This window comes from Phycodurus eques, chromosome 13 (assembly GCF_024500275.1).
Source record: "Phycodurus eques isolate BA_2022a chromosome 13, UOR_Pequ_1.1, whole genome shotgun sequence".
NCBI lineage: Eukaryota > Metazoa > Chordata > Actinopteri > Syngnathiformes > Syngnathidae > Phycodurus > Phycodurus eques.
This window is the reverse complement of record NC_084537.1, coordinates 5,103,809-5,131,735: the sequence shown is the minus strand read 5'-3', so window position 1 is coordinate 5,131,735 and position 27,927 is coordinate 5,103,809. Positions and strand designations below refer to the sequence as shown.

General features: G+C 41.4%; 1 protein-coding gene across 1 annotated transcript; it reads left to right on the top strand.

Annotated features, from left to right (window-relative positions):
• Nucleotides 1-35: 35 nt before the first annotated feature.
• On the top strand, nt 36-27,225 carry col6a1 (collagen, type VI, alpha 1). Its single transcript, XM_061694569.1, has 35 exons — nt 36-671; nt 1,162-1,291; nt 1,362-1,562; nt 1,924-2,083; nt 4,964-5,077; nt 5,172-5,192; nt 5,386-5,406; nt 5,505-5,549; nt 5,669-5,722; nt 5,799-5,843; nt 6,066-6,092; nt 6,186-6,212; nt 6,321-6,365; nt 6,710-6,763; nt 8,398-8,460; nt 8,542-8,604; nt 8,704-8,757; nt 8,845-8,880; nt 8,958-9,020; nt 10,608-10,670; nt 12,562-12,624; nt 13,008-13,070; nt 13,217-13,267; nt 13,351-13,386; nt 13,520-13,582; nt 19,854-19,919; nt 21,222-21,257; nt 21,624-21,660; nt 21,827-21,835; nt 21,944-22,077; nt 22,395-22,501; nt 23,185-23,371; nt 23,449-23,620; nt 23,764-23,793; nt 25,299-27,225. Exons 1-35 carry the CDS (start codon nt 587-589, stop codon nt 25,901-25,903), a joined length of 3,030 nt encoding a protein of 1,009 aa, XP_061550553.1. The 5' UTR covers nt 36-586; the 3' UTR covers nt 25,904-27,225.
• The last annotated feature ends 702 nt before the right edge of the window (nt 27,226-27,927 follow it).

Sequence of the window (27,927 nt, the reverse complement as noted above, 5' to 3'; positions counted from 1 at the left end):
CACCCGACCACCCCCACGTCTCTGCTTTGTCTCTTTGAATGTGCGTATCAGGCCTGGAAAGATGAACCAGATGTATTCAGGGAGGGGGAACTTTTGACAGAAGCGGAATTGGGCAAAATAGCCCCAAAATGTGCATCGGATTCGTTGGTTGCAACGCAAATCCTACTGGCCGTCGATAGATAGTTTCTAAAAGCCACATTTATATATGAAAGCTGGTTTTATTCATTCGAGTTTGATAACTCGAAAGCTTTGACCTGTCAAAATAAATCCAGCATGTACATGCTTGGAACCTCTTGTATGTCGTTAGGTCTATAATTTTGCCTCTATGAGGAAGAAGGCATAAGTGAGAATTTGCGTAAAGCTTTAGCCTATGCGCGTTCTCGCCAACTGGAACTCTTCACGCACGGGAGGAAAGGGGGGAAAAAAAGCGCGTGCACGCCCCCTCCTCCCTTGTCGTGCGCGTTGTCCTCATCTGCGCGCTCTGGTTCTCGCCTGGACTAACTGCGGCGGGGATTTGGATTTGGGCAGCTTCTGGGTTTTATTTCTTTATTTGTTGTACTGACTTGTTTGTCTGAGCAGTTCGGCAATGGGGGCTTTGAGAGGTCTCCTTGTGCTGCTGTGCGTCCTCGTGGCCAGAGCGCAAACGCAGATCCAAAGACCCAGGTCTGCGGGTAAGTTTCAAATACTTCATTTTTTTTTTTTTTTTCTTTTTTTCCTGTTCGAAAGGAATGCTCTGGCGTCGATGCAAAAAGGAGCTCTTTAGCGTTCGAAGTTGTCTATTTCTTTGTAAATACGAGGTGGCGCGCGATGTCGTGACATTGGCTGCAAGCGACGGTCCAGATGCGCACCGCTGCCATAAAAGCCGAACGACGCGAGGAGTGACGCACGGGGTTCACATTGAAAATTGCGCTTGGGTTCACACGAAGGCCTACGACGCATGTTGCTGAGTTGAGAGGTGTCGTGAAGAATAAGATGTACTCACTAAGGTTGCTCTCCAGAATGGTTTCCATTTTGGAGGCCTGTATTTCCGGTGGCCCTATTTTTGCATGGTCACATTTTATACACCTTGCTTTTTTTTTGTCCCCCCCTGGAACATTAGTGCTTCGGTGAACTGGTGTTCTCATAATGTCAACTGTCATTGTTTATCTACTGTGCGAACAGAATGTCCCATTGACCTTTTCTTCGTATTGGATACATCTGAGAGTGTGGCCCTGAGGCAGAAACCTCCCAACTTTTACATCGACCAGATTAAAGAATTCACCAAGCGCTTCATTGATGAACTCCAGGACATGTAAGAGCGCACGCATTCACTTCAGCCGGAGTGCTATTGGTTCGCTTATTAATACCTTTTCTCCTCGTAGGCGCCATCAGTGTGACCGCTACCTGACGTGGAACTCGGGGGCGCTGCACTACAGCGATGACGTCGTCCTGGTGCGCGAGCTGAGCGACATGAGCACTGATCGCCAGGCCCTGAAGAACGACATCGACACCATCAGATACATCGGCAAAGGAACCTACACTGACTGCGCCATCAAGAGGGGTCTTGCTGAGCTGCTCATAGCGTAATAATAATACAGTCACCATACAGTGGACCCCGCATATTTGCGTTCCGCGTTCACAAAGTCGCCTATTCCCTGATTTTTGGGGGAACCTATCCTACTGTGTTTGCTCAAAAGCTCACCTGTTGTTGTGAGTGCAGGAGCTTCATTTAGTTATGCCCTAACCTTGTACAATGGGAAAAAAATTATAATTGGCCGCCATCTTGTGGCATCTACGGGCAATTACAAACCTTCTCGGTTGGGCGTCAATTACTCGTGGATTTTTGTTCTTCGCGACAGGGAACAACGGGGTAACGCTGTCATGCAAATGTCACACACATTAAGCTATGGAGTCAGCCCTTTGCGTGTGTTCTCGTGCCCGCAGGGGTTCCCACTACCATGAGAACAAGTACATCGTGGTGGTGACTGATGGCCATCCCATCACCGGCTACAAGGAGCCTTGCGGGGGTGTGCAGGAGGCTGCAAACGAGGCGAGGCTACACGGTGTCAAGGTGTTCGCCGTTGCCATCTCACCTGATCAGGAGGTAAATACACCAGTTTTTTTTTAAATTATTATTATTCTATAACGGTAAAAGGCCTCCTTTGCATAATATGTGAGGGGCAGTCAAAAAGTAATGAGCCCAATTTAATTTAACTGACTAACAATTGTCGTCGTCGTTCCCCCCCCCTTTGAACGTTTCATAGTTTGTAGTTGAAATGTATGTATTTAAATTTATTTAAAAACATATTTAAGCCTTCCTGTCAACCATTTTGGAAATTAAGTCATTGTTAGATGCTCACCGGAAATAGAGCTGGGATTGAATTTCTTGTTTTGGAAGGGGTACCACCACTAAACAAAGGTTGCTACAATGTAGAGTGTATGGGGAAGTTGCAATAGGCTACGGCACAGTCAAAAAGTGGGTGTCCAGGATCAAAGCAGAAGAACACGAGCCTGCTGTAAGTGACTTCCGTGACAAGCCAAGGCGTGGAAAAACTATCTTCAGCAGTTAATCCTGGGAGTAGTGCTCGGTTTGAGGCACTGATCAGAGAAAGTCGTAGTGTCACCATTGATGACATCATCGTCATGTGTCATCAATTCGTCTGTGTTTTGCAACCTTTTGAAAATGTTTAGTGGTGGGAATCCAGTCACAGCTCTGTGCTTCATACATGCAAATCAGTCACCATTCGGCAAAATTTGCCATTTTGAACTCAAAATAGGCAATTTACGTTAATCGTATAGATCCGATGAGTTTTTCTTGGGGGTGGGGGGGGGGGGGGTGCTGCTGACGTCATAGGATGTTTCGTACTCCTTGAACGCTGGCAGTTAGATCCATTCCACACATCCACCATCCAAGTAACGATACTTTTACTCCGTTACAATGCTCTAAATGTCGCCCGCTACTTTTATTGATCAATTATTGCTTATTTTTTAACTATTTCGTGCGTGAGACTTCGACTTCTGCATTGGGCGCTGTTTGCGCCAATCCCATTTAAATGCTAGTGACATTTATGTGTAGTTCACCAATCAACGACGCAAGAAAGTCACTTGACCTCACACGTCGTCTTCTATTGGGCTTCCCGGCATAGTTCTTAACACTAGATAAGCCAGGCCGGCTGATCGTCGTACCTACGTGGCGGCCATGTTGGAAAGGTCGTCATCACCACGGAGGCAACGAACATTTAGACGAACAAAAACAACAGCTTTCATGTACTGTAGTATTTTACTGGCACTGTCTGCCCAAATGTGGATATTTTCCGCACACACACACACACACACACACACAAAGCGATATCAGAATTTGCACATTCACATTTTATTGTATTTTTTATTTTATTTTTTATTGATGCTCATGCGGTGGTTAAAAAAATCAGAAGTTACTATTTACACAGTACTCGAGTAATTATTGTCATTATTATGTCATGATTGACATTACTGTCAAGTAAAAGTACTCTTACTTGAGTACAATGTTTGGTTACTCTACCCGCCTCTGGAGCGGACATCGTCTATTGCCACTCTTACGTTTAAGCAACATTTTTGCTCATCAGATCAGCCCGTGTCGTATTTGTTACACTGGTCTTTTGTATTTTCGCATTGAGGTGCTGCGGGTCATGGCCCTGGTCGCGGTCCCAGCGGAACCACCAAGCACACATACCATCGGTGACAAGAGCTGATCTGCTAGTACATCTTGTATTAATTAGGAAACGCGCCTACAATTATCTCATCAGGTTATGAATGTTAATGTTAAATATATTAAGCGACGGAGCGATGTTAGGGATTTTGTCGCAACACAATGCACTATCTTCAAATTCACAAATGACCAATAAAAACAGAAAAATACTGTACTTAATTTTGCATCTGGGATTAGTCTTTGAAGTGAAACAATGATTTTAGTCAATTATTTTCCAGAATGAGAGTGCTTAAAGAGGAGGATGCTATTCATGTGGCACAGCTTGAAGCAGGCATCAAGTGCAGGTGGAGATGGGCCTGGTTGGAGGCCAAAACAAAAAAGCAAAGAAATTAGCCAAATTTAATTTAAATCTTGAATTTATACATCGACATGTACTTGAGCAGTTTAAATAAAATGTTTTTCTGCGTGAATAAAATTTGTTGATTTTTGCCTTATTGTATGCTTTTGGTGTTTGCATGTGTGATGCTTTTGTAGTGCGTCCAACAATGACGTCATTTCCAAAATCAGCTGACCGGGAGAGGTTTAAATAAAACTTTTTATTTTTATTTATTTTTTTAAATAAACATTCAAACAAGTACTTAAACTATAAACCATAAACATTTCAGAAATAAATTTCAATTATTAGTCGGTTAAATTAAATTGGGCTCATTACTTACTGATTGATTGCTGCTTAAGGGTCACGTTTGAGTTTTAATGTATTTCGCAGATGAAGTAAAAAAAAAAAAAGCATACATAAAATATTAATTGTATGTCTACAGTATTTTCCCGTTTAAATTATATTATTTATGATAATCAAATAATTATTTAACATAAAAAAATGATGTATCTGTATTGTTATTTTACTAATATTTAACATAGACGATATTCACAATAAATCAGTCAACACATTATTTGAATTTTAAAAAAAACTAAAATTCATGTAACAAATATTATACAACTTGGATAATAAATGTAATGTAAAGTAAATGCTCAGTGCGCTGGATTAAAGAAAGGATCAGGCCGAATGTGGCCCCCGGGCCGTACTTTGCCCACCCCTGGTCGAACCTACCCTCTGATTGATTAAATATTTTTTTTCCTCCGTATGTTGTATGAATCTTCTGTTTCAAAAAAAGATTACATAGAATTGTGTACCTAAAGTATTGTACGAGCCCCGTTTATGTGGGACACCGAGGACAGAAATCGACATCTCGTCTTTGATCGGCGTTGAAGATCTAAAGTTTGTTTCTGTCTTTTTAGGATACCAGACTCTCCATCATCGCCACTGACCAGAACTACAGGCAGAACTTCACCGCTGCAGACGACTCCAGATCCACCAAGATGGGAACCATTAGAAGCATCATTGATATGATCGTATGTATTATCTTCTCTTTCTTCTTGTCTCCTATCTGTAATTGCCGAAATTTTGTGTTTGTATCTAATTTACATTTTTCCCTCCTCTTTTCAGACAAATGAGACCAAGGATGTGGTATGTCTGATAATCTGTATTGTATCTCACACTAAATCAGTGCATATTAGACATATTCCATTGTCTTTTGCTACTCCATCTACTGTATGTTTGATAGAACCAATCACTACCTGTCTACAGTCATTATTATTACCTATTATTAATTTTTTTTAATGCTCTGAATCTGATTTCTTTCTGATCTCTTTTTCCCCAGTGCTGTTCATTTGACTGCAATGTAAGTGGTCAATGTTTCACTTTCCTAAGAGCTCACAGTATATTGTTGTTTTATTTCCAACGAGCACTGTTCTCCCCTTTCGTTTTGCCTCGCTTCAGGCTCTAGGAGGCCCTAAAGGACCAGATGGAGACACCGGCGGCAAGGTAGGATTGATACAAGATTATGCTGAGTTTGACCCAGAAGAATTGACAAAATACACGTCGATTTGCCGAATTGCTTTTGAATACACATACCTTTATGTTCTTGTATTAACTCTCCACAGGGAGAAACCGGTAGACCGGGAATGCCAGGAGAGAAAGGAGACATTGGTGCCATGGTAGGTGACTTTTGACAGTCAATGGTCTGACAATCCTCAACATTGCCTGCTAACCATCGTCGACACGATGTTACAGGGCAGCGTTGGAGATCCTGGTCCTGTTGGATACAGTGGAATGAAGGTAAAACCTCCACTACAGCACTACTGACACCATTTTGTCATCATGGAATTCAATGCAGGGCATGTGGCCTTGTCAATAACCCACAAGCAGCAAGTGAATGTCACTTATTTGAACAAATATCAATGATAAAGATGATAATATTCTGATTCAATAAACATAGAGTAGTACAACACGTATTACGTCAATTTGAATGTATTACAAGGTGTGATTTTCTGTTTGCAGGGAGACCGAGGTGGTAGAGGCGAGAAGGTAAAATCACGTCTTGGAAATATAGAACGTGGCAGAATTCATGTGCAGGATAACTTTTGGCCATCACTGACTAATTTTAACTGTTCTTTGCAGGGAGATAGGGGACACAAAGGCTACAAGGTGAGCTTGATTTTGACGCCCGACCGTCTACACTGTTTCGTGTTTGCCCAAGCTGGGATTGTTCTCACTTGTTTCACTTTCTCTTCTGTGTCTGTGCTTCTTCTACAGGGAGACAAAGGTCTAAGGGGAAATGATGGCGTTGACGGTCGCAAGGTGGGTTACAAATGGTGTCAACCCGTGATCATCTTAAAATAACATTTTAATTGTACAGAGAAAGATATGTATAGCGATATATAACTGAAAAATAACTTGCCAAAAAAAAAATCTTATTCATAAATGAATATGAATAAATGAATGCAAAATGAAAATGGGATTTGAAGAATGAAGTATAATTCTCAGGGCATTGAATCGATCGCAACTGGACCGTTCTGTTTGTCTCGCACAGCAGAGGCGAAACGTCTTCTGAGACAAACGGACCGGTTTGACATTATCAATCCATTCAAATGTTTTTATTGTCTTTTTATTTTATTAATTTATTTATATATTTTTTTTATCAGGGTGAAGCTGGTTTCCCTGGTCTTCCTGGCTGTAAAGGATCTCCTGGGTCAGATGTGAGTTAAGTATTTGTGTTCTTTAACCTGTGGACCTGTGGTGCCCCCTGAGTCTTTCCAACCAGTCCCCTGTTGAGACCACATATAGAACAACTGATTCGGCAGTATGTCAAATTTCCATAAAATGGTTTTAGGACACTTTCTTTCACAAAAAAACAGAAACACTGGAATTGTGCTCTCTTAGGTCTTGTTTATCAATATAGACCCTAATTATCGAAATTGACCTGATAACTGCAGTGCTATTTCTGACTTACCTTTGTCATGTCTCTTTAAGCAAGCCACACCTTAAAAGAGATTAAGAGGTAACAGTTTACCCCTAATCACATAAATATTTTTTTTTATGCCTTAAGTAATGAAATTTGAATGAACACCATACCACACATGCATATACTGTATTTTATCTTTGTATCTTATTTGCAAACATTGGTCAAAAAACATTTGATTCCAAAAAAGGATATTGATAATTTAACTTCATGTAATAATTACATTGTGACCACTAGTACTCCTACTCCAATTTGTTTCCTGCATTTAAAAATTTACATGCAGTGGAAGCGCTGCCTCACCCTGACCACACTACTCCATGATCCGCATTCAAATGGTTGTGATTGTTACTTAGGCCCGTCGCACACCAAAAAAAAACGCAGGCAAACCCGACCGAACTGTCGCGCAAGTGTGCGGGGTTCCGCAAGTGGCAAACCGCTGGCTACTAGTTTTTCTGCGATTTAAAAAAATTTGGCATCACAACATCGCACATGTAACAGCCAATCTAAAATGCACACGAGCTTTAGCAAAAAAAATAAATAAATAAAAAACGTTTCTGGGTGCGGCACGTAAGCGAGACCCAGTCGGCCGCCGCCAAGCCGTATATGCTGTATAGAGTGTTTTACAATAATACTCTATTTATAATTTTATATGTACTTGTGGATAGAAAGCAAAGCGTGGAGAGTCTCTGTTACCAAAATGCGCAAGTGCAGTCAGTAAACAGGGCGATCGATCAATCACTGCCCAGTTATCAACACTCTCTCCTTTATTGTCTCCCGTTTCCTCTCTGTGTGGAAATCGGATTCTTCCTTCTCAATTGTGACATTTTTGTGGCTCAATTAAAAAAAAAAAATACACAGCGTGTCCATGTGCGGTGGTCAGTCGCTTGTTGTGCGGCAAAGAGTTTTTTTTCCACGATGGTCCACTTCAGTGGGCGCCGGCAATCGCTTTTGAAGAAAAATAGCTCATGAGGTGTTTACACAATCTTCTTTGAACTGAGAGTTAGGGTCTGCAAACAACCTCATGTGCATATAGTATTTATTTCTTTTTCTTTGTCATCCATTTTAACTTTCCAGAACCGCGTATGCCAGCCACTAGTATCTGCTTCAGGCTCAGGCATGTTGTTTACTAATTAGCCATTAGCTACAGTTGTATAGTTTGCAATGTTACTCATTGAGTGGCCTTGACCAATATCAGGCTTAGAACCTGGAGGGCTGCTGGCTCTTTAATCACTGTTAGGTTTACATTCTTTTCTGACAGATTGTTTAAATGAAGCCATATAGACATATTGCACACAAACACATGTGAATGCATGCTCGGTGCCGCCACAATTGAGTCTTGTGGTTTCAGCTATTGCTGTTTTTGTCTTTCAGGGTCTTCAGGGTGAGCCTGGGCCAAAGGGAGACTCTGGTCCTTATGGTCCAAAAGGAGATGCAGTAAGATATTATATTATAAAAACCTGTGATTGGTGTTTTGAAATAAACATTGTGTATTAAGTCAACTGATGGTTATTCCAGGGAGATCGTGGAAAAGATGGAGAACCAGGAAGACCTGGAAACTATGGACCTTTGGGACCTCAGGTAAACCAACAGATTGAGGACCAGCCCCATCGCCCCCGCCCCATAAATTATTTTTTTTAAACCCAAAGATGTAAAGTTCTTGTGTGTGTGTTTTGGCAGGGTGATCGTGGACCCCGTGGAGCTAACGGGGACAAAGGCGAGCGTGGTGATGATGTAAGTTGTGAAAAGTCAGTGAAAGCCAGAAATATCCAACTTTTGTCCTAAAAATGGTCTTGTTCATATCATTTCTTTGTGTTTCAGGGTGCACCAGGACCAGACGGACCTCGTGGCGAGATAGTAAATAATGTTAATTCTGATCTCTTTTATGTGCATTTTCTATGCATGAGCACTTCATGGTTGGTAATCTCTTGTAGGGAACAATTGGAGAAAAGGGGGAGCAAGGTTCCCGTGGAAACAGAGGACCAAGAGGAGAGGCAGTAAGTGATGATGATGAGTAGGAAATGAAATGGAGCTCTTCAGCTGCATGGAGAGGAGAGACTAACATTTTATTAGTCCCGCTTTGCACTCTTACAATGTTTGTATTGAACAGAATATGTACTCATAGGCCAGAATACCCAGCTGCACGTCATGAACAAAAAAATAAATAAAAATAGCTCACCAGTTGGAGCTTTGGCGCTGTGCTCAATGGCTAGGAAGTGAAGTGACTCCAGTAACTAATCTCAATGACATACTATATAGTTCTGATCTGGTCTTGAACTGCTGCCGTTGAGTACCCAGACTTCATTCTTTTTTTCTTTTTTTAAATATTATTTTCACTTTAGCTACAGTTGAAACCAGATATTTACATCCACTATATAAAAAGTCTGGGCTGTCTGACATGAAATCAGACTAAACCTTTCCTGTTTTAGGTCAGTTAGGATTTCCGAAAAATTATATTCGCTAAATGCCAGAGTAATGAGAAAATCATTTCTTCAGATAAGTTTTCATGACTTTCTTTAAAGTCAGAAGTTTACATACATTTAACAAGTACTTCGTACCAGTGCCATTAAACTGTATGACTTTGGTCAAACAGAACTGGTGAGCCAAATGTAAAACTTTAATCTGGATTTTTGTATGTTTCTTTTGGAGGAAGAGTAAATTGCACCCAAGGATGAACCAGACCTGTACAAGTCCACAATTCTCTTCCTCATATCTCGGTTGATTTCTTGGACTCTCCCATGATATTGCACAATTAAGCAGTATGTTTGAGGTCGTGTCCTAGTTCAAATACATCCCCAGGTGTGTCTTTAATTAACTAAAACGTTGTCAATAAACCATCAGAAGCTTCCAAAGAAATGACATCATCATCTGGGTGTTCCCAAATTGTTTAAGGCATAGTATTCTTACTGTATGTAAATTTCTGTCTTTTTCTTGCCGAAAAACAATCATTCTCTCATTATTGTGGCATTTAGCAAATATAAATATATTGGGATAATCCTAATTGTCTTAAAACCGGAAAGGTTTGGGCTGATTTAATGTTAGACTGAGAAAAAAAAAAGCATGTCTTTTTACATAGGGTAGTGTATGTAAACGTCAGGTTTCAACGAGGAGACAGGACAGACGTGGGTACTGCTTTCCCATGTTGCAAAATATTTTATTTCGGGTTCATCCTCACACTTTTCCTCTTTACCTGTCACTGGTACCCCTCTGTGGCGGAAACATGAAAAAAGTCAAAGAAAAAAACAGAACAGGTTTGTGGAGTTAATCCTTAGATAAAATCTTGTGAGATGTGCGATGGTCTCCCGTGACATCATGCATGACAGCAGTTTAAACCATAGATTTTTGTGAGACTTCTTACTTTTGTATTTCGACTTGTAGCCGTATTTTCACAAAGATTCTGGTTGAATTCCAAAATGCATGACCTCAGTGGTGTTCAGCTTTGCAACTTAGAGGTTTCACTTTAACGGAATTTTCCACAATTCAAGTGATCTCCTGCTTTTTAAAGCTTGACTCAAGCTGCTTTATTGTCCATTGTGATGAGCCCTGTAGGGTTGCATTGTACATTTTGTTCTTTTCCTTGCCAGGGGGAGCCAGGACCCCGTGGAGAGCAGGGACGCGAGGGCTCGGCTGGTCCCAACGGAGACCCTGTGAGACCTGCACACACTTTAATAGAATCATACGTGCACGCAGGAGATACAGTTGCACGCTGTTTTCAGATTGTTGTTTCATCCAGCACCTCTATAAAACACCCACTTTTCACTTCAGCTTCCCCCCCCCCCCAGTCAGAGAAAGATTCAGTCCGCATGTGCATTCAAGTTTCACACTGAGGGGGAGCACACTGGGATGGGACATTTTAACAGTGTTGAACCTGGCTGTAGCCCCAGAGTGCTGCCCACTCATGCATACGCGTTCTCCTCCCAGTTTGAGTGTTCGACCCCTCCCGGGAACATCTACACTCATTCTTTCCCTTCTGACTCAGTTCTTCTCTCCATGTCCTGCAGCCAAAAAAACTCAGTATGGTTCTTAATAAGGCTGCAGGCAGTCTATCAAAAATAATGCTCTACATGGATTACTTGCGGTAGCCTCTGTGATGCCAGAGCTTTCAATGGATCTTTTGTGCTCCTCTAATTTTCCTCATCAAAACTGAAGGGCGAGTAAAGAACTACTGTACAAAGTAGAGAAAACCGACACGTTGGGCCAGCCTTGCATGCTGCTATTTTAAGGAGCTCCACGCACACTAGCAAACCTACATGAAATGATACAATACTTACTGAATTATGAAACAATAAAAGACTGATACCATTGAACTACCCAAATTATACAGTACAGTACACTGCAAGGTCACCATTAAACTATTCTTTTTTTTTAAGTAACACTGATGAACATTTGAATTGTTCTTCACCTCCAAATAAAAGAATACAATCAGCAAACACGTGAAAACAGAAGAAAATAATGAAAAGTGGTAACTATTTAGTGTAAATGCCCCTTACAATACACTTTTAGTTGTCACATACATAGATATAGACTTCGAGTCATGTAATACTGTACATGCTAAAACTATTATTTTAAAAGACACACACAACGAAGGCAAAAACAATTGAATAACAAATTTTACATTGTAACTTAAACTCTCTAAAACCTGAATGGAATGGCCGCTGCCATCACTAAAGCATGGATCCTTTTACGACAATTTAATGTTTACGGTGACAAAATGACTCTTAACCAAAAGTTAATTGAAACAATAACACTATTCACATGTCCACTTAGTGGTTTGTATTTAGTCCTTACAGACTAAATAAATGACTGCCTGTAGTAAGGCTTGGAGTTTTATGCTTAAAAATAAAGTTGAGTTGAGTATAATATCACAGCAATTATTTACAATGTGGACCAAATTCAAATGCTCATGTAGCAGCTGGGCCCAGCTGTTGTTGACACCAGTCCACATGTAATAACTAAATTGGGACTCCCCGAAAACTTGGTATTTCCCACTGATGATCATGGCACAACATGACCATCAGTTACACTACTGTATTTGAATTCGTCCTCGGGAAACATTTCAGCCACGTTAAGCTGCTGATTCAGTTTTGCAACGTAGTTGTTACTTCTACACAAGCACACAACAACTGCAACTATTTAATCAGTAAATTTGTACGGGATTATGGTATTGAATATTTTCCACAAAGACATGGAAGGTTCAATTAAACCTTTTGCTGTAGGGAAGTTGATGGCAACTAATCAGTCCGCAAACATGAAAACCAGGAAAGCATCCTATATTTCTAAATAATTAATACCTTTTTTTTTTAATTGTTATAATCACTAAATGTAAGAGTCTATTACATGTAGTTTTTTTTACTGACCCTGGTTGCAGCATGTCGCGTGTTGCATTGCTTCAGCTTCAGTTTTGGTAAGACATGGAACGCTGAACGCACGCTCCTCGGTAAAAATGGTACACACTCCCAAACAAAACAGTCTCCGAGAAGGGGCGTGTGAGTGCTTTTATTTAAAGACAAAGATGATAACAGTGCATATGTTCTATAGGGTGAGCCTGGAAGGGTTGGTTCCCCTGGATACAGAGGAGATGAAGGCCCTCCTGGACCAGAGGTCTGTATCACTGGACCAAAATATACTTGTAGACAGTATATACAGTTGTTGTTTTTTTTCAGCGTAGTACAATCACAAATTAGTAGTGCATACTTTATTTGTACAGTAATTGATTGAGGTATCCATTTACTGTGGTGCCTTACTATTTTACTGCGATAAACTTAACCATCAAATGTTCTCGCATACAAGCATGCCAGCTAGATTTTGCACTGTGATCAGTTCAAGTCATTGCAATATTACATAACCACGGTAGCGTACAGTCTTTTTTCCACAGATGCTCTCGCACACACAGAGCCATCGTTCGAACATCTAAATGTTTTCAATAAGCACCTGTCGCGTCATAGTTTATGTTTCCCCATCTTGTCAATCCTTGTTTCTCCCAGGGACCCAAAGGACCAAGAGGAATCAAAGGGTCTGCCGGAGACAGAGGCCCGATGGGAGGCAGGGTGAGTGAGGAAGATAGAGGGGGGCGGGGAATGGTGGGGCGGTGCAGATGTCTGCCTTCCGTCACGAGCCCTGCCACAGCGTTTGTATATGCGTGCGTGCGCGTATGCGAGAGAATCTGTAAATATGTCCCTGTTGCCATCCTCAGGGTGCAGACGGTGCACCGGGAAACGGTACTGCAGGTTGCCCTGGCTTCCAGGTGTGTATTTATTGGGGATCAAATAAGTTAGCACTTCACGGCTGTATATTTGCACATTTTCAACATTTATATCTTTTTCTCAGGGTTATCCTGGCCCTCGCGGAGATGCTGGTGAACCTGTAAGTTTCGACAGATTTACGTTGATTTGACTTTTCAACTAGCGGTAACGTTAATATCTTGGTCAAAATATGAATTGGGCAGCTCACTTCCAGTTTTGTAACATGACTTATCACACTGTTCTTTGGCCTTCAGGGTGGCAAGGGAACCCCTGGACCCAAAGGAGATGACGGAGAAGCCGGTGACCCAGGCCCTGATGTGAGTCTATCTTGTCTCCGTTTCGGATTTGCGTCTCATTCTTTTATTTTTCTCCAATCTCCTCTCGGGGAGCTTTTGAGTCACACGACGTGACTGATTTTATGATTTATAGTTCACATTTGGCACTTAGCTTTTTTTATGCAAGTCTTTTCATTCCCCGGTCTTTAATGTTCTTTGCTGCGTTATATTGGAGTATATTCCAGTGTTTCTTTGTCTATCCATCTTGTTCGCAGACTCTCCTTCTGGATTACAGCTGGAAATCATTTCTAATGTAGATCTGAACACTTTGTGTGTGCGTGTGTGTATGAATGTGTACGTGTGTCTCTGTCTGAATGTGTGTGTTTGTCATTGGAGAAGGGAACTTTGAGCTGATGCAGCTGTGTATATGTCGTCGTCAAGGATACCAGGAAATGAGCGTGGAGGATCTTTGTGTGTGCGTGCGTCTACATGCATATGTGTCAGTGTGTGTGCGTGCGTGTGCATTCATATGGCATGGCAGCCTCAACACATTAACCTCCTACAGTTCAACTCGCTCGTGTTTACATTTAAATTACTGTATTTCCAAGGTTAGTGTGTTATGACGTATACATTTCTGCACGTAACTTTTCGCAGCGCTCTCGGGTGTCTTGTCCTTGAGACAGTTCACACACAAGCTACATAATCTTGGAAGGTTTAGGATATACTTTCTGAGATCAATTTAATTTCATAAAGGTTTTGCACGTGTATAATGAACACAGAGCAAGATCAGATCCATGTTTAGTATTCAATTACATTATATTGCCTCGTGATTCGGTACTGTATTTGGTTATATGCCCAGACAAACAGGCTCTGCTAGTGAAGTCTAAACACACATAAAGAACACAAAACAAATGGTTTAGCTTGTAAAAAGTTGGCAAGCACGAAATACATTAATGACATTTGGGATTTATAAAATGTTTGTCTTCATACAAGCTTCTCTTTGTATGAAGTGTACTCTTGGTACTATGTAATTTCGCTCTGTTTGTTGGAAGTTTAGGGAACATAATTATGCCCCTAAATAATTGACCGTAATCTGGAGCCTGGTTAGTTTATCTCAGCATAAATATAAGAAGGAAGAATGATGCAGACTTTTTGACTCTGCTCATGAGAAATGTAAAAGATTTTTTCCTGAACATTTTAAGTAGAGTATAGTCATTCCTCACGATATCAGGGTTCATTTATTGTGGATTCAGTGCATCATGGATTTTTTATTTTATTTTATTTTTTTTAATTTATTTTTTCCAGTGTAATCCTTGATGTCCTTTGTAGGCGAAATTATTTTAAGGTGGCAGTAATGACTTGCAAAAGGTCGATTTGGTTCTTGTACTTAGCAGAAAAAAGAAACCTTACTGAGTATAAGCAACTCATACATTTGGTAAATTACCAAATCGCATGAGGGTGCAAAGGACATGACCGGAAAGTAACTGTTTAAAACACAAACCACAGTCAGCGTTTTATGAAATAAATTCACAAATACCAACCATAGCCTGATGAATAGCTAATGTTCACAGTATCGACAGGAACAAACGCAAGTAAAGAACAACGTTTAGCAGGATTTTCTACAACTGCAATCACTACACTGAATTCTGGGTACACATAACGCTTTTTTCTGACACTGTTGTTGCCCGCCGGGACCATCAGTGTGAGGAATGGTGCAAATGGCTACCCTAGGAAATCACCTGTTCACACTATGTCCGCAATGGGCTGTTGTGCATGGCACTCAACCAGGGCATGCCCAATAGGCATGTGCTTGTGCCGTGTGTGTGGACAAATAGAATGCCTGCATCTCTCTAAAGTGCATTTTTACAATTTGGCATTGAATTGCATATAGGAAACCTATGAATTTATATAGTAATATAATAAATAATTGGTTGCTACTTGGCGGATTTCATTTACTGTAGGGGTTTTCTGGCACTTAACCTCCACGATAAATTAGGGTTTACTTTTATTACCAGTTAATAAACATTTCCTTCATGAAAATAATGTATCAGAATCACTTGTAAAAACACGATTGTTCAAAAAGATGAAGGCGAGTTATCAGCCACCCAAGTGTAAATTTATGCTAAAGACGGAGCGCTACTGTAAACAGATATACAGGTACCTGACTTACATATTGATGAACTTCTAATGACCAGCTTTGCCAAATTTTCTGTCATCTGTTTATAATTCATTTGTCCTTTGTGTCTCACGCAAAAATGCATTATGCATTATTATGTATTTCATTCCACTAGTAACCATAGCCACCAGATTTTTTTTTGTGTCAAATATTTGACTCTGAATCAGTCACTTGTCCGCCGCTTTATATACTGAGGGAAGACATCAGCCAGCCATCCTTTAAAGGAGACAAACAGAGTAGTCAGGCGGCCAGACTCTTGCTGTTGCTTCAAAGTGGCTCAGGATTTTCACCCAGCCTAGCTTCCAAGTCACGGGCAGAGAAACTTGGTATAGGTATATTATTGTGTTCTTTCCTCCCTGCTGTTATGCAACAGCGGTGTGCAAGTTCAGAGCGGCTCACTCACAGACACATGAACTTTGTTGTTTAATTTCACACTTGATGGGTGGCTAGTCACTCCAGACACATCGCAATGTGTATACATTTGAATCAAAACAATCAAGATGTGGTTCAAGTGTAGAATTTTGGCGTAATTGTAAGAGGCGTCAACGCCTCGCTTTTCAGGGGCTCAAATGTAAGTGATGTCTGGAGCCCATGGACATCACCAAATTCTGAGGTTTCTTCGCCAGGGCCTCACTTCAACACAGTCGATTTCAGCAACCTTCTGACTACCTTCAGTTTTGTTTTCAGTGAGTTAAAACCGTTGTGGCAGTGCTGGCTTTAATAGTGCCACGTGCGATGAATTCACCGTTCCAAGCCAGTCTGAGAACTACGTCGTAGATAACTTGACAAGTCTTGTGTAGCTTTTTACAGTAGTTTTGGTAAGACAACCAATTTGGATAATGGCAGAATACTTTCTTTAATGAAGAAGAGGAGATTTGCAACACTTCTTATTGCTTAATAATGCATCAAAACAATACACGACACTAGGACATACCATTAAGCTTGTTTTTTTTTTTTTTTGGGGGGGGGGGGGGGGGGGGGGGAATATCAAATTGACCATACATGGACATATGAGGTTTCTGCCTAACAGTGACATTGTGAGCAATTGCATACTGTATATGCATACTGTATATCGACCTGTTTTCCAAAATGAGATAAAAGCCAAATGTATATGACAGGAGTGTCCAAACTACGGCCCAGGGCCATTTACGGCCCACCTTCCGTTTTGTAGCGGCCTCACGGCATATGCTCAAAATAACATTTGACATTGCCCACATCATAATTTCTTTTTAAAGGGGGGGTTGCAGCATTAAAAGTGTTGAAAAAGTGTGTGAGGCGGGTGGGGGGGGGGTTGCAACACTCACATCCCCAATTCAAGACTACTACAATTATAACTACTACAATCCATCCATTTTCAACACCGCTTATCCTGGTTAGGGTTGCGGGACACTGGAGCCCTTTCCCAGCTGACTTCGGGCAAAAAGATGGACTACACCCTGAACTGGTCGCCAGTCAGTCGCAGGACACATATAGACACGGACAACCATTCCCACTCACATTCACACTGTCACTGAGTGGAAACTGAACCCACGCCGCATGCACCAAAGTCAGGCGAGTGTACCACTACACCATCATGTGACTTTAATTATGACTTTTAAAAAAAAAAAAAAATTCAAATAGTGATTTTCTAGAGGTTGCCAGCCAAATAGCATAATTGCCAAAGCCATTTTTTTTTCAAAATGTTTTGGGGAAAAGTATTTCCACAAATAACTAGAGTCCAGTTGCCGTGATTCAACCTTTGCAGATTACTAGACCCGGATGATGACAATCTAGACAGACATAAAGGGAAAAAAAAAAAAATGTTTAATTGATGTTGTGAGAAAAGCCACTCGAGCTATTATGTTATTTGGCCAACAATATGCAAAGACGCAAACAAAACATTTACAACTAAAATAGTACCAACATTTGTCTTCATTACAGTGAATAAAGATAATAAGCAAAAATTGTTTCCTCAGCTGTCTGCTCTTTGTCAAGGTCCATTTAATGATCCTAAAAAATGTCAATTTACCACAGATTGCAAATTGTTTTCATTCTGAATGTCGGGATCAACACAATGCAGGGGCAGATCTATTCTAGTGGGTTACAGGGCTGCGGGCCACCGCAAAATTTGCTTTATCACCTTTGACAGAAAGCTGTAATGGTGTGGTAATGTTTTTAAATAATTACAATTTATAAACAATATACATTTTCTGGGTAGATTGGTTTTACCGTGTTTAATAAATTAAAGGGGGAAAATTGCAAAGGGGTCAATTTTTCTGTGTGCAGTCCTCGGAGGAGAACGTTTGGACACCCTGTTATATGAAGTTGAAGTCATTGTTTACAGACCCTATTACCTTTTGTTGAAAATGTTCAGTATGAGCTAATGATTTGTTTTAAAAGGATAAAACCGATGTTTGTAAAATTGGCTAATATTTAGTTTCTGAGAATAATCGAAATAGCCCAGCGATTGGCCGGCAACCAATCCAGGGTGTACCCTACCTCCTGGGTGAAGTCAGCTGGGATAGGCTCCAGCACACCTGCGACTGTTGAGGATAAGGGGCAGAGAAGATGGACAATAAAAATTGATTTATCGTATTTTGAAAAAGAGCTCTTCGCATATACCATAAAAGTTGTTCAATACAACAATTTGATCGAACAGATGTGCAGACTAGATAATAATACCAGATTATAAGAGAATGTCTTGATTCAGCAATGTGTTTATTCTTGTGGTTGTAGTTTGCTGTGCTCTCGAACTGCAGTGCACCCGACTTGAGAGGTGCTGAATATATTTGTTACCTTATTAAGCTACAACCTTCAATATGATGCAGTGCAGCTTGACGCCGCTGTGATCTACACCCACAAAGCTAAACATCCATCCATTCATGTTTTATACTGTAGTGTTGATCCCGGTCAGGGTCACAGGGAGCTGGAGTCTATCTCGCATTGTCTGACATTAGGTTTTGCAGGTGTACCTCATGAAATGTCCAGTCAGTGCAAGCGTTTTAGAAGTCAGGTGGTTTGCATTATCCTTTTGTCTCCTTCCTGTGTACGCTAAAGATGTATGGGAGTTGTTGATGTAGATTTACAGTAACTGCAGTGCTGGTTTTCCAAATTTCTTCAACACAACAACAAGCAGAGCTGATTTAGTGTGATGATTTGTGACTCCAGAACACCAGACCGCCCCTTTGCCAAAACTGCGTCTCTTTTCCGTCTGACGTGTTGGTCTGCAAATGAGTATTTATGATCAGAATGAATGTGGGGTTGCACCGCGTGCTAATGCTTGTGTAGTTTTGCCATATATCGCTCCAATCATTGCACTTCTGTCATTGTGCATTGGTGCAAATTATAGAAACAACTGTTTTCATTTTTAATCATAGAATCTAGCCAACCTAACGGAATCCTCCGGTGCTATGTGTATTTGCAGTCGACATTCCCCAAATCCCTTTTGAAATTTGCAATTTCATCTGTGGGAACAAAATTTTCTTAAATTCATTTAAGCGCTGTAGTCCCCACACTTCCTGCACCTTGGCCGCCATCTCACTGAAATCAGCAGTTGCACAGACTGTCTTCCTCTGCAGCTGCACTGCTATGGCAGATGATTGGCCCCAAACAGCAAGATCTGACCTCGAGGATTTAGGGGCTTTGGGGGGGGGGGGGGGGGGGGGAGTGACATCTCCTGTTGAAAATGTTCTGATATGATACCGTTGGGAAAATGTGGCATATGACGTCGTTACAAGTGAGCACAAGTTTACAAAATCTGACTTGCTAACGGCAAGTACTTTCAGTATTCCCATCGCCCATCTTGATGAAAACTGCCCTTTCTCTTTGTAATACTCAAAAATGAAAGTCCTAACAATGATATTATATATATATATATATATGTATATATGTATTTCTTATATTTTATAGTTACAGTATGTTCATACAATTTTTGTCCTTTTCCCCCCCTTCTATAAATGTGGGCTAACTTGCACAACGTCCCTCTTGTCAGTGAAATCAGAATACAGTCCTTTACACCCAAACACTCATTTGTGTTTACAGCGGTTAACATTGATGCTAAACAAAACACCCTTCGTAGATGTCAATAGGTATACATCTATCGGTACACCTCTGAAGGTTAACATGGTGTAAAATAAATGTGCATTTCCTCTTTTGCAGAACAATCAACCAGGGCCTGCAGGAGCAAAAGGGGCCAAAGGTCATAGAGGACCTGAGGGAAGATCGGTAAGTATGCCATCGTCAGAATTTTTGTGTGTGCAAGTTGAGACATTGAATGGTTTGCTGTCCACACGTGCACAATAGACCCTTCCTCACGTCATTAGCCCACTCTCACCCTTTAGCAGGGGGTGATTATTATCATGATTAATATATTTCCGATATGGTAGGAATGCTTTTTGAATTTAATATGTTGACTGCACGTTGTCAACAACAATAAGATTGGTCTCTGCGTTGACATGGCTGTACCAGTAAATCCATTATTTTTAAAGATTACAAGGTTAACGCCAGAAGTGGTTTGTTTGTCTTTTTAACCCTAAAAGAAAAAGAGTGCTAATTGTATTTACAGTAATTGACCTCCCGTGCATTTTGCCAGATGATGATGTTCCAGGCAGGAAACATTTGAGATGTTGCAAGGCAGGCAGGAAACACTTAAGTCTGGTTCTTTGTTGTCAGAAAAACAACAAAGAACCAGACATTTTTTTGCGGGTGGCCTCTGTCTGCCTTAGCATCCTAACTTCGCTGCGAGACCACAAACAAAAAAAAAAACAAAAAAAAGCCATCCTGGTACAATTTTGCTGTTGAAGGCAAGCACAAGAATTCTAATCAGTCTTGTGTTTATTGCAGTGTTTTCTTTGCTGATTTGCTTCTGATTCCATTGACGCGTAATGACGAAGCTAAGCACAACATAACATGAAACCACATACGTAGGCATACAGAAAATAACCACCCTCGTTTGAATCATCTTAAATGGGAAAATGAGTGTAATACCCCAACTGGACAATGTAAAAAAAAAAAAACAACAAAAAAAACAAAACAAGGAATGTGTCTAAATATAACCATATGTTTGGATATGACTTGTGTGTGTATTCAGCACATGTCCCAGTATCATCCGTTCATGTGTGTACACCCATTGTCTCTCATCTGTCTCATCTGACTGTGAGCACACATGCGAGGCGGCGCCTTCGACAAAAGGAGAGGAGGGGGGTGGGGGGGTGAAATGCTCTTAAACCGAGTTTATCATTCGTTAAAACAAAACAGATGTGTTGTTTCTGCAGCCAAGTGAGAGAATAAAATGTTGTGGTGATGAACGATTGGAGGATTCGCATGTCGCTGAACCATATCCCAAAAGTGCAGTTGCAGTCAGAAAGTGGTTGTTGGAAATGTCACTTGTGTGTGGGGGGGATGCAGGAACTTATTTATATTTTACTTCAACCAGATTAATAATGGTCTAGTCCCTTTTTTATTGACATCTATTAGACAAATGACTGTCTCCCTATCTCTATCGCTCACTCTCTTTCTCTCTTTTAGGGACCTCTTGGGCCTCCTGGACCACCAGGAACTGATGTAAGTCTATTACAAAAAAAAAAGTTGAATCTGATATCTCAGCTATATATTAGCCACAAGACAGGAGACTTAGACTTCATTCCCCACTGGGACTTTTGGAGTTTCGCATTTGAAAGTGATACCCGATGTTCAGGCCGGAGCCACACATCCAATTTCCCGAACACCAAATCCCACAGCCTTTTCACCTAACAGTCCTCTCAGTAAAATATCATCATCATGTTTTCCTTTTTTCATCCACCCCCCACCCACCCCGGTTTTATGTTGATGTTCTTTGAACGTCCGCCCGGGCTGTCTTAAAAAGTTATATAATGTTATTTAGAGGACTGCGTTACCATACAGTAACATGCACTCCGCCCGTCTCCTCAGGAATGTGAAATTCTGGATATCATCATGAAGCTCTGCTGTGAGTTATCGTTACACATTTTTATACGCGCACACGTATACACATACATGGCAGCCCCATATATCCTAATCCTAACCCTGATTAGCGTTTTTTTTTCCCACCCCAGTTCATTAACTAACTTTCTTTTGATTTGTGTTTTTTCTATGCTTTTTGGATGACATAACAGCTTGTTGCGGTAAGTGCGTGCTAAAACCAAAAGAAAAAAAACCCAACTGTTCTACCGTCCTAACCCATGGCTTGAGAATTAGTGTGATTGGATTGTGTGTCTTTTTTGTGTCATCAGAGTGTAAATGTGCAGCTCTGGACTTGGCGTTCATTGTGGACAGCTCAGAGAGTATTGGCGCAACAAACTTTGCTCTCGCTAAGGACTTTATCATCACCGTTGTCGACAGACTGATTAAAGACCAGCAGGTCAAGGTGATGTCCTTCTCTGTGTTGTTTATTTTCATATTCATCCATATTATCCATGATATTCATGACAAAAAAGAAAAAAGAAAATAGCTTCCTCAGAAATGTTAGGCAATAAAACTGAGAACAACAACAACAACAACAACAAAAAACTAAAGATTGCATCTTGGGTTTTAGAGTTGGCTCTCATTTGTCTCTCCAATGACTCCCCTCTTCCTGTTGGGACGTAATTAGTCAGGAAGGGTTGGGAACACAGAAATGCTGACGGAAGAAAACATAATAATGGGCATAACAAACAGATCAAACAAGCATGTTTTTCTCCCCAGTTTGCAGGTAATGAGTCCAGGGTGAGTGTCGTGCAGTACAGTGGCGCGAAAGCCCAAGAAGTCGTCCAACTGGGCAGCAGCGTTGCTACCCTGACTGAGTTCAAGCAGTGAGTTGTCATACACACGCACGCACACACACGCACACACACACACACACGCGCACACACACACACGCGCGCGCGCCCGCACACACGCCGCTCTCACTGCTTTCGGAATTCTCGCTCTTTGGCTGCGTAGTGTAGCACCTCCACTGCTACATCCGCACAAATCTTTTAATATCGCCGACATATCACAGCTTTGTTTCATTTGAGAGGATATCAATGACATAATGATAATCCTCTTCCTCATAAACTGTCACCTTTTTTTTTTTTTTTTTTTTCCTCAATGCGTTATTAAATGTTTCAATAATTTGTGCGTATGCGGTGGTTAACTTTTTTTTTTAACAACCAATTACAGACCATGCAGTCATATGTTAAACACAGTGGAAATAACAGAAGTAGAAGTAATCCAGTCCGTCAAATTGTCATCACCCGAAAAAAAAAAAGTAACTTTTAACATTACTAAATATCATACGAGTGTCAAATTAAATGGACTTCATTTCGCAGCGAGTTTACGTCTCGTGAAGTCAAATTGTGCAACGTCAGAGGTGTTCAGCTTTGGAGTTTTTTGCGTATATGCTTGTCGTTATCGCTTTGGGACAACTCAATTGTGCCAAGGAAGTACTCGTGTTGGTAAATGTGGGCTCGTGAACTACGCACAATCACATGGAAATGTGTCCGTTTGTGTGCAGGGCTGTGAAAGACCTCGACTGGTTGGCTGAGGCCACGTACACGGGCGAGGCCCTGAATTATGCGCTAGAAAACACCATCAAGCTAATGAGGCAGGAGAACCGTGTGGTTCTCGTTCTCACCGACGGACGCTCTGACATTCTCAGGGACACGGTTCCTCTCAACATCCTCTGTGGTAAAAACATCAGGGTAAGAGACATAGACTGAAGTACGAACACAGTACTGCCGCGCAACATGAAATGGACTATACCGACATTGGCCTCCAGGTGGGAGGTTTAGGGGTGAAGGACTACTCAGGCCGTCAGCCCAACCAGGAGCAGCTTGGAGATTTGGTGTGTAAGAGTGATCCCAAACCGGGCTTTTCCTTCGTCCTGGACAACTTTGCTGAGCTTCTCGATGACACGTTCCTGCAGAACCTCACGTCCAGAATCTGTCAAGGTGTTCTAAACTGGAAAGCACACACATACACACTAAAAAAAAAAAAAAAAAAAAAAAAAAATGTTCAGTATTCATTTTTTTTTTTTTTTTTTTTTGTGGTGGTTCTAAGTAAACTGACACAACTGTGTTGTTTTCACGTCCAGATAAGAAGTGCCCAGACTACAAGTGCCCAAGTAAGTCTGTTTTTGTTTAACAATTGTACTAATTTTGCAGTTACGTTCAAAATTGCATGTTAAAATAATGAGGCATGTTGTTGCTAAGCTGACATGCTAAGGAAATCAAGAGTGTTTTATTGGAATCCTCAGAAACCATCCAGATATTCCTCATAGTGCAATAGGGACGAAAATGGCTTGACAGTCTTTTTGCGTAGTTGATCACAGTGGTATGATATTGTAATATGGTAATACCTTGACATCGGTAAAACATTCCTGAATCAATCATTCAATCTATCAATAGGACACAGTTTGACCCGCGATCATTTTTCAAACGGCCTTCAAAGTGAATTTCTTAGCGCTAATGGCTTACAGACCTTTCATTTTGAAGCATATTTAAACTTTGAAAATACTCTTTGCGTAGTATTTCATGTTTGGATTGTTGTTTGGCCATCGCGGTCATGAAGTGGTTAGGCACGTCTGCCTCACATTCAGAAGATCCGTGTTCGAATCTCCTTTGGAGTCTCGAATCTCCTCTCCGCTCGGGTTTCCTCCCACATTCGCCCAAAAAACACGCTCCTCAGATTTTATGGACGAATCTCAATGTGAATGTGAGCGCGAAATCTCGTCAGTCAGTATGCGACCTGTGATTGGCTGGCGACCAGTCCAAGGTGTTTTTGTTAAAGAATAATAATTAGTGCAAGTACTTGCCTGTCTCAACATCCCCTCAGCGTGGTCATATTGTATGCACTGCTTGCATGTGGAGCTGTGCGATATAATGATATATATATATCGTAGATACGGTATAAATCGTACAATATAATCCTCTGTATCGTTTATATCGTTCCATTTAGCTTGCCGCTACGGAGGGAATCATTTCATTTCTTTCTCCGCGCTTTGTGATACTTTGACCGGATACTGTAAAAGGCAGGCACACTGGGATGTTACTTGAAGCACTGTGTTGTATTTATTTCAATTCTTTGCACTTTACTGCATTCCTTAAAAAGTGGTTGTATATATTTGGCCGCTGGGTATTGGGGTTTTAATTTAAATTTTTGTATTAAATCTTTTATTCATTGAGTTGTGTAGGCCATATAAAATATGTATTTTATACATAAATGAAGAAAAATTGCCATGAATTTGATTTAATTTTAAGGGAAAATATTATATCAGGATATAGATTGTGATTGGGCCAAGATTTTCACAATTGGTTTTATTAGCATTGACGGTGTGAGGCACATTCACAACTAGGAATTGTTTTCAGTCCGATGGTGCACCATGAAACGTAGACGGTAATAATGAAAATAAAAATTCAAATATAAATGGACTGAGAAGAAGGAAATTAAAAAGTGGGCAATCGGCATCAAGTGTAGGTGTGCAGTTATAAAGGGCGATAGCGGCTTGTTTAGTCCAGGAAAATGTATTTAAGCCAAGGTCAGGAACAACATAATTATAATAATATAATGTCTCTATATTCCTCGAGTTATTCATTCGCGTGTGGATTTGGTGTGTCGTGTTTGTTGCAGTCTCCTTCTCTCAAAGTCACGACATCCTGCTGATGATGGACAGCTCAGCTAGCGTGGGCCAGAAGAACTTTGACTCAAGCAAGACCTTCATGCACCGGTTGGTCGAGCGCTTCCTGAATGCTCAGAAGCAGAGGGGCGTGAATGTCCGAGTGGCTGTCGGCCAATACAGCCGCAACGCCCGCATGGAGCAAGGCCTGACGACCAACGTGACCCTGCTGTCTTATCACATCAATGAGATGGCCTTCCAAAACGACGGCACCAACGTGTTAGAGGCCATGGACTTCGCCGTTAAGGCTCTCCCGAGCCGCGGCGACTCGTCCGGAAACAAGAAGAAGGTGGTGTTGTTCTCAGACGGCAGGTCTCAGGCCGTCACCGAGGCCGTCCTGGAGAAGCGCGTTCGCGAGCTGGCGGACGCCGGATTGGAGCTCTTCGTCGTCGCGGTGGGCAGCCAGGTGAACGAGGTCAACCTGCGCACACTGGTGAGCAGGGGGCAGCGCGACGACATCAATTACGCTCAACGCCACCTCTTCCGCGTGGCAGACTACCCCTCCCTGCTTCGCGGCGTCTTCCACCAAACCGTCTCCCGAAGAGTGTCCATGTCTTGAGTGCGGGGCCCAGAATAACAAACAGGACCAACACTCTTCAATTTTTAGTCCCATTATGAATAGTCAGTCTCATTTACCGTACACTGTTTGTTTTTTTTGTTTTTGTTTTTTTCCTTCGAAAGAATGTCACAAAGCAACTGATGATTGTTCAAGAGGAGCCTCAAATGTAGACCACCGAGGGGGGCTGCATTAGATTGGATCGTTAGACCACGACACGAATGACAACCTAAACCATGTTTGGATTTTAGACGTAAGGAAATTGCTGCCTCTGAGGCCTTAATCAGGTTCAATGTTTGACCTTGGTCCATGACAGGTCATTTAAACGTGCGTAAAAACTTGCTTCGATGATATTTCAACCGCATTACTGCATCTGAATCATAGTCAAAATCACAAGTTTTAGGCTACACCTGCTTGTCTGTTCAGGACCACAGCTTTTGCCATTCCAAAAGAAGGTTTTTGCTCTTTGTAATACGCGCAACCCTCAAAAGTTGGGGCACACCTCCATGCTTTGAAATTGAGATGAATGAACATGAGCAAATGTGTCCCACCTTTTGATTGGTACGGCACATGAACCAGCCACAGACGTCCATTGAAAACACGCGCGTGACTTACCACATTTAAAATACAGCTCTACGATCCGATTCTTTCTTTTTTGTTCATTGAATACTGAAAATGAGGGAGTCCAACTCGAAACGTATTCCCGAGCTGAGCAATGGCCATGTCTTGACATCTGCGTCGGATTAACTAAAGCGGAAAACAGGATGTGACATCGCGCGGCCGCTTTTGAACAAAACCTATCGCCGCGTCACCTTGTGACTTAATGAGAACAGCTGGGCGCCGCATGTGCCATCATGCCCAATCGTGGATGCGTGCGCGTGCATGCCTCTGGGTGTGCCCGTGGGTGATTGTTCCGTAAACAATTCCTTACCCCGGCCCGCCGGTTCAAATGACAGAAGGACACAAACCTGCTGTATAATTTCTCCGCGGCTTGAGATGACTCTGTCAAACACACACACACACACACACACATAAACACGCCTTCGTATTTCATTAGTGAGTTAGGAAAACATCTGTCATGGTTGAAGGCTGGAAAAGAACCTGAACCCCCTGACACAAAGCCACCCACCCACTTAGTAGAACCCTTTCAGAAGTGTCGGTTCCTCACTTTCGTGTTCTTGCCAACAAGTGGCACACAGTCGCTGTACAGTTGTCATTGAATGTGGTGCTATTAGTATGTGGAGCAGCCATGTAAAGAGGAGTAGCGTTCCCTGAGGATACACGACCTTAGGAGCGTCCGAAGTGCTTCAATAAAGGTTGTTACACACACAAAAAAAAGTCTCCACTCACTTTTTGTTTACTCGCACGCACGTACACAAACACCATTTATTTATTTATGTATTTATTTTGGGTGGGGGGGACATTCCGATTCGTCATCGGAGGGTCTAATGTAGCGGAACCCTCAAAGTCAAACACCCCAAAAGTTGCTCGATACATGAAAGATGGACTTGAGAGGTCAAAACAAAAGTTCAAGCCATCGTCACGCTCGACATCACTCACGACGTCAGCACATCTTGTGCGGTTTGCTTTTTCTTTTCTTTTTTTGGGGGGAGGGGTCATCACAAAATGAAATCAGTGTTGGGAAAGTGGGATGATGACCATGCAACCATAAATTCAATTTATTGCAACAAAGGAAAGTCCCAGACACTAGCTACTGACTAAATTACTTAATTGGCAATAAATAACTTTACAATTCATATTGTAGTGTATGAGTATAGTGTTTTGTAATATAAATAGTGCTAATAATAACAACATTCCTAAATTAGTAACGTGAATAAAAAAAATGTATACAGCACTGTCTTGGAATTACGGCGGAATTACAGCATGTACTGGGACTTGCTCAGCTCCTTCTGGAACTGTCACCGAATTATCTGATTTGCCACGTTCCCGTCATTGGTTTTCAAGGAAAATTCAAATCGTCGTTATCGATCGTCGTGCCTTTGATCAACAGCTACACGGAGCCTATA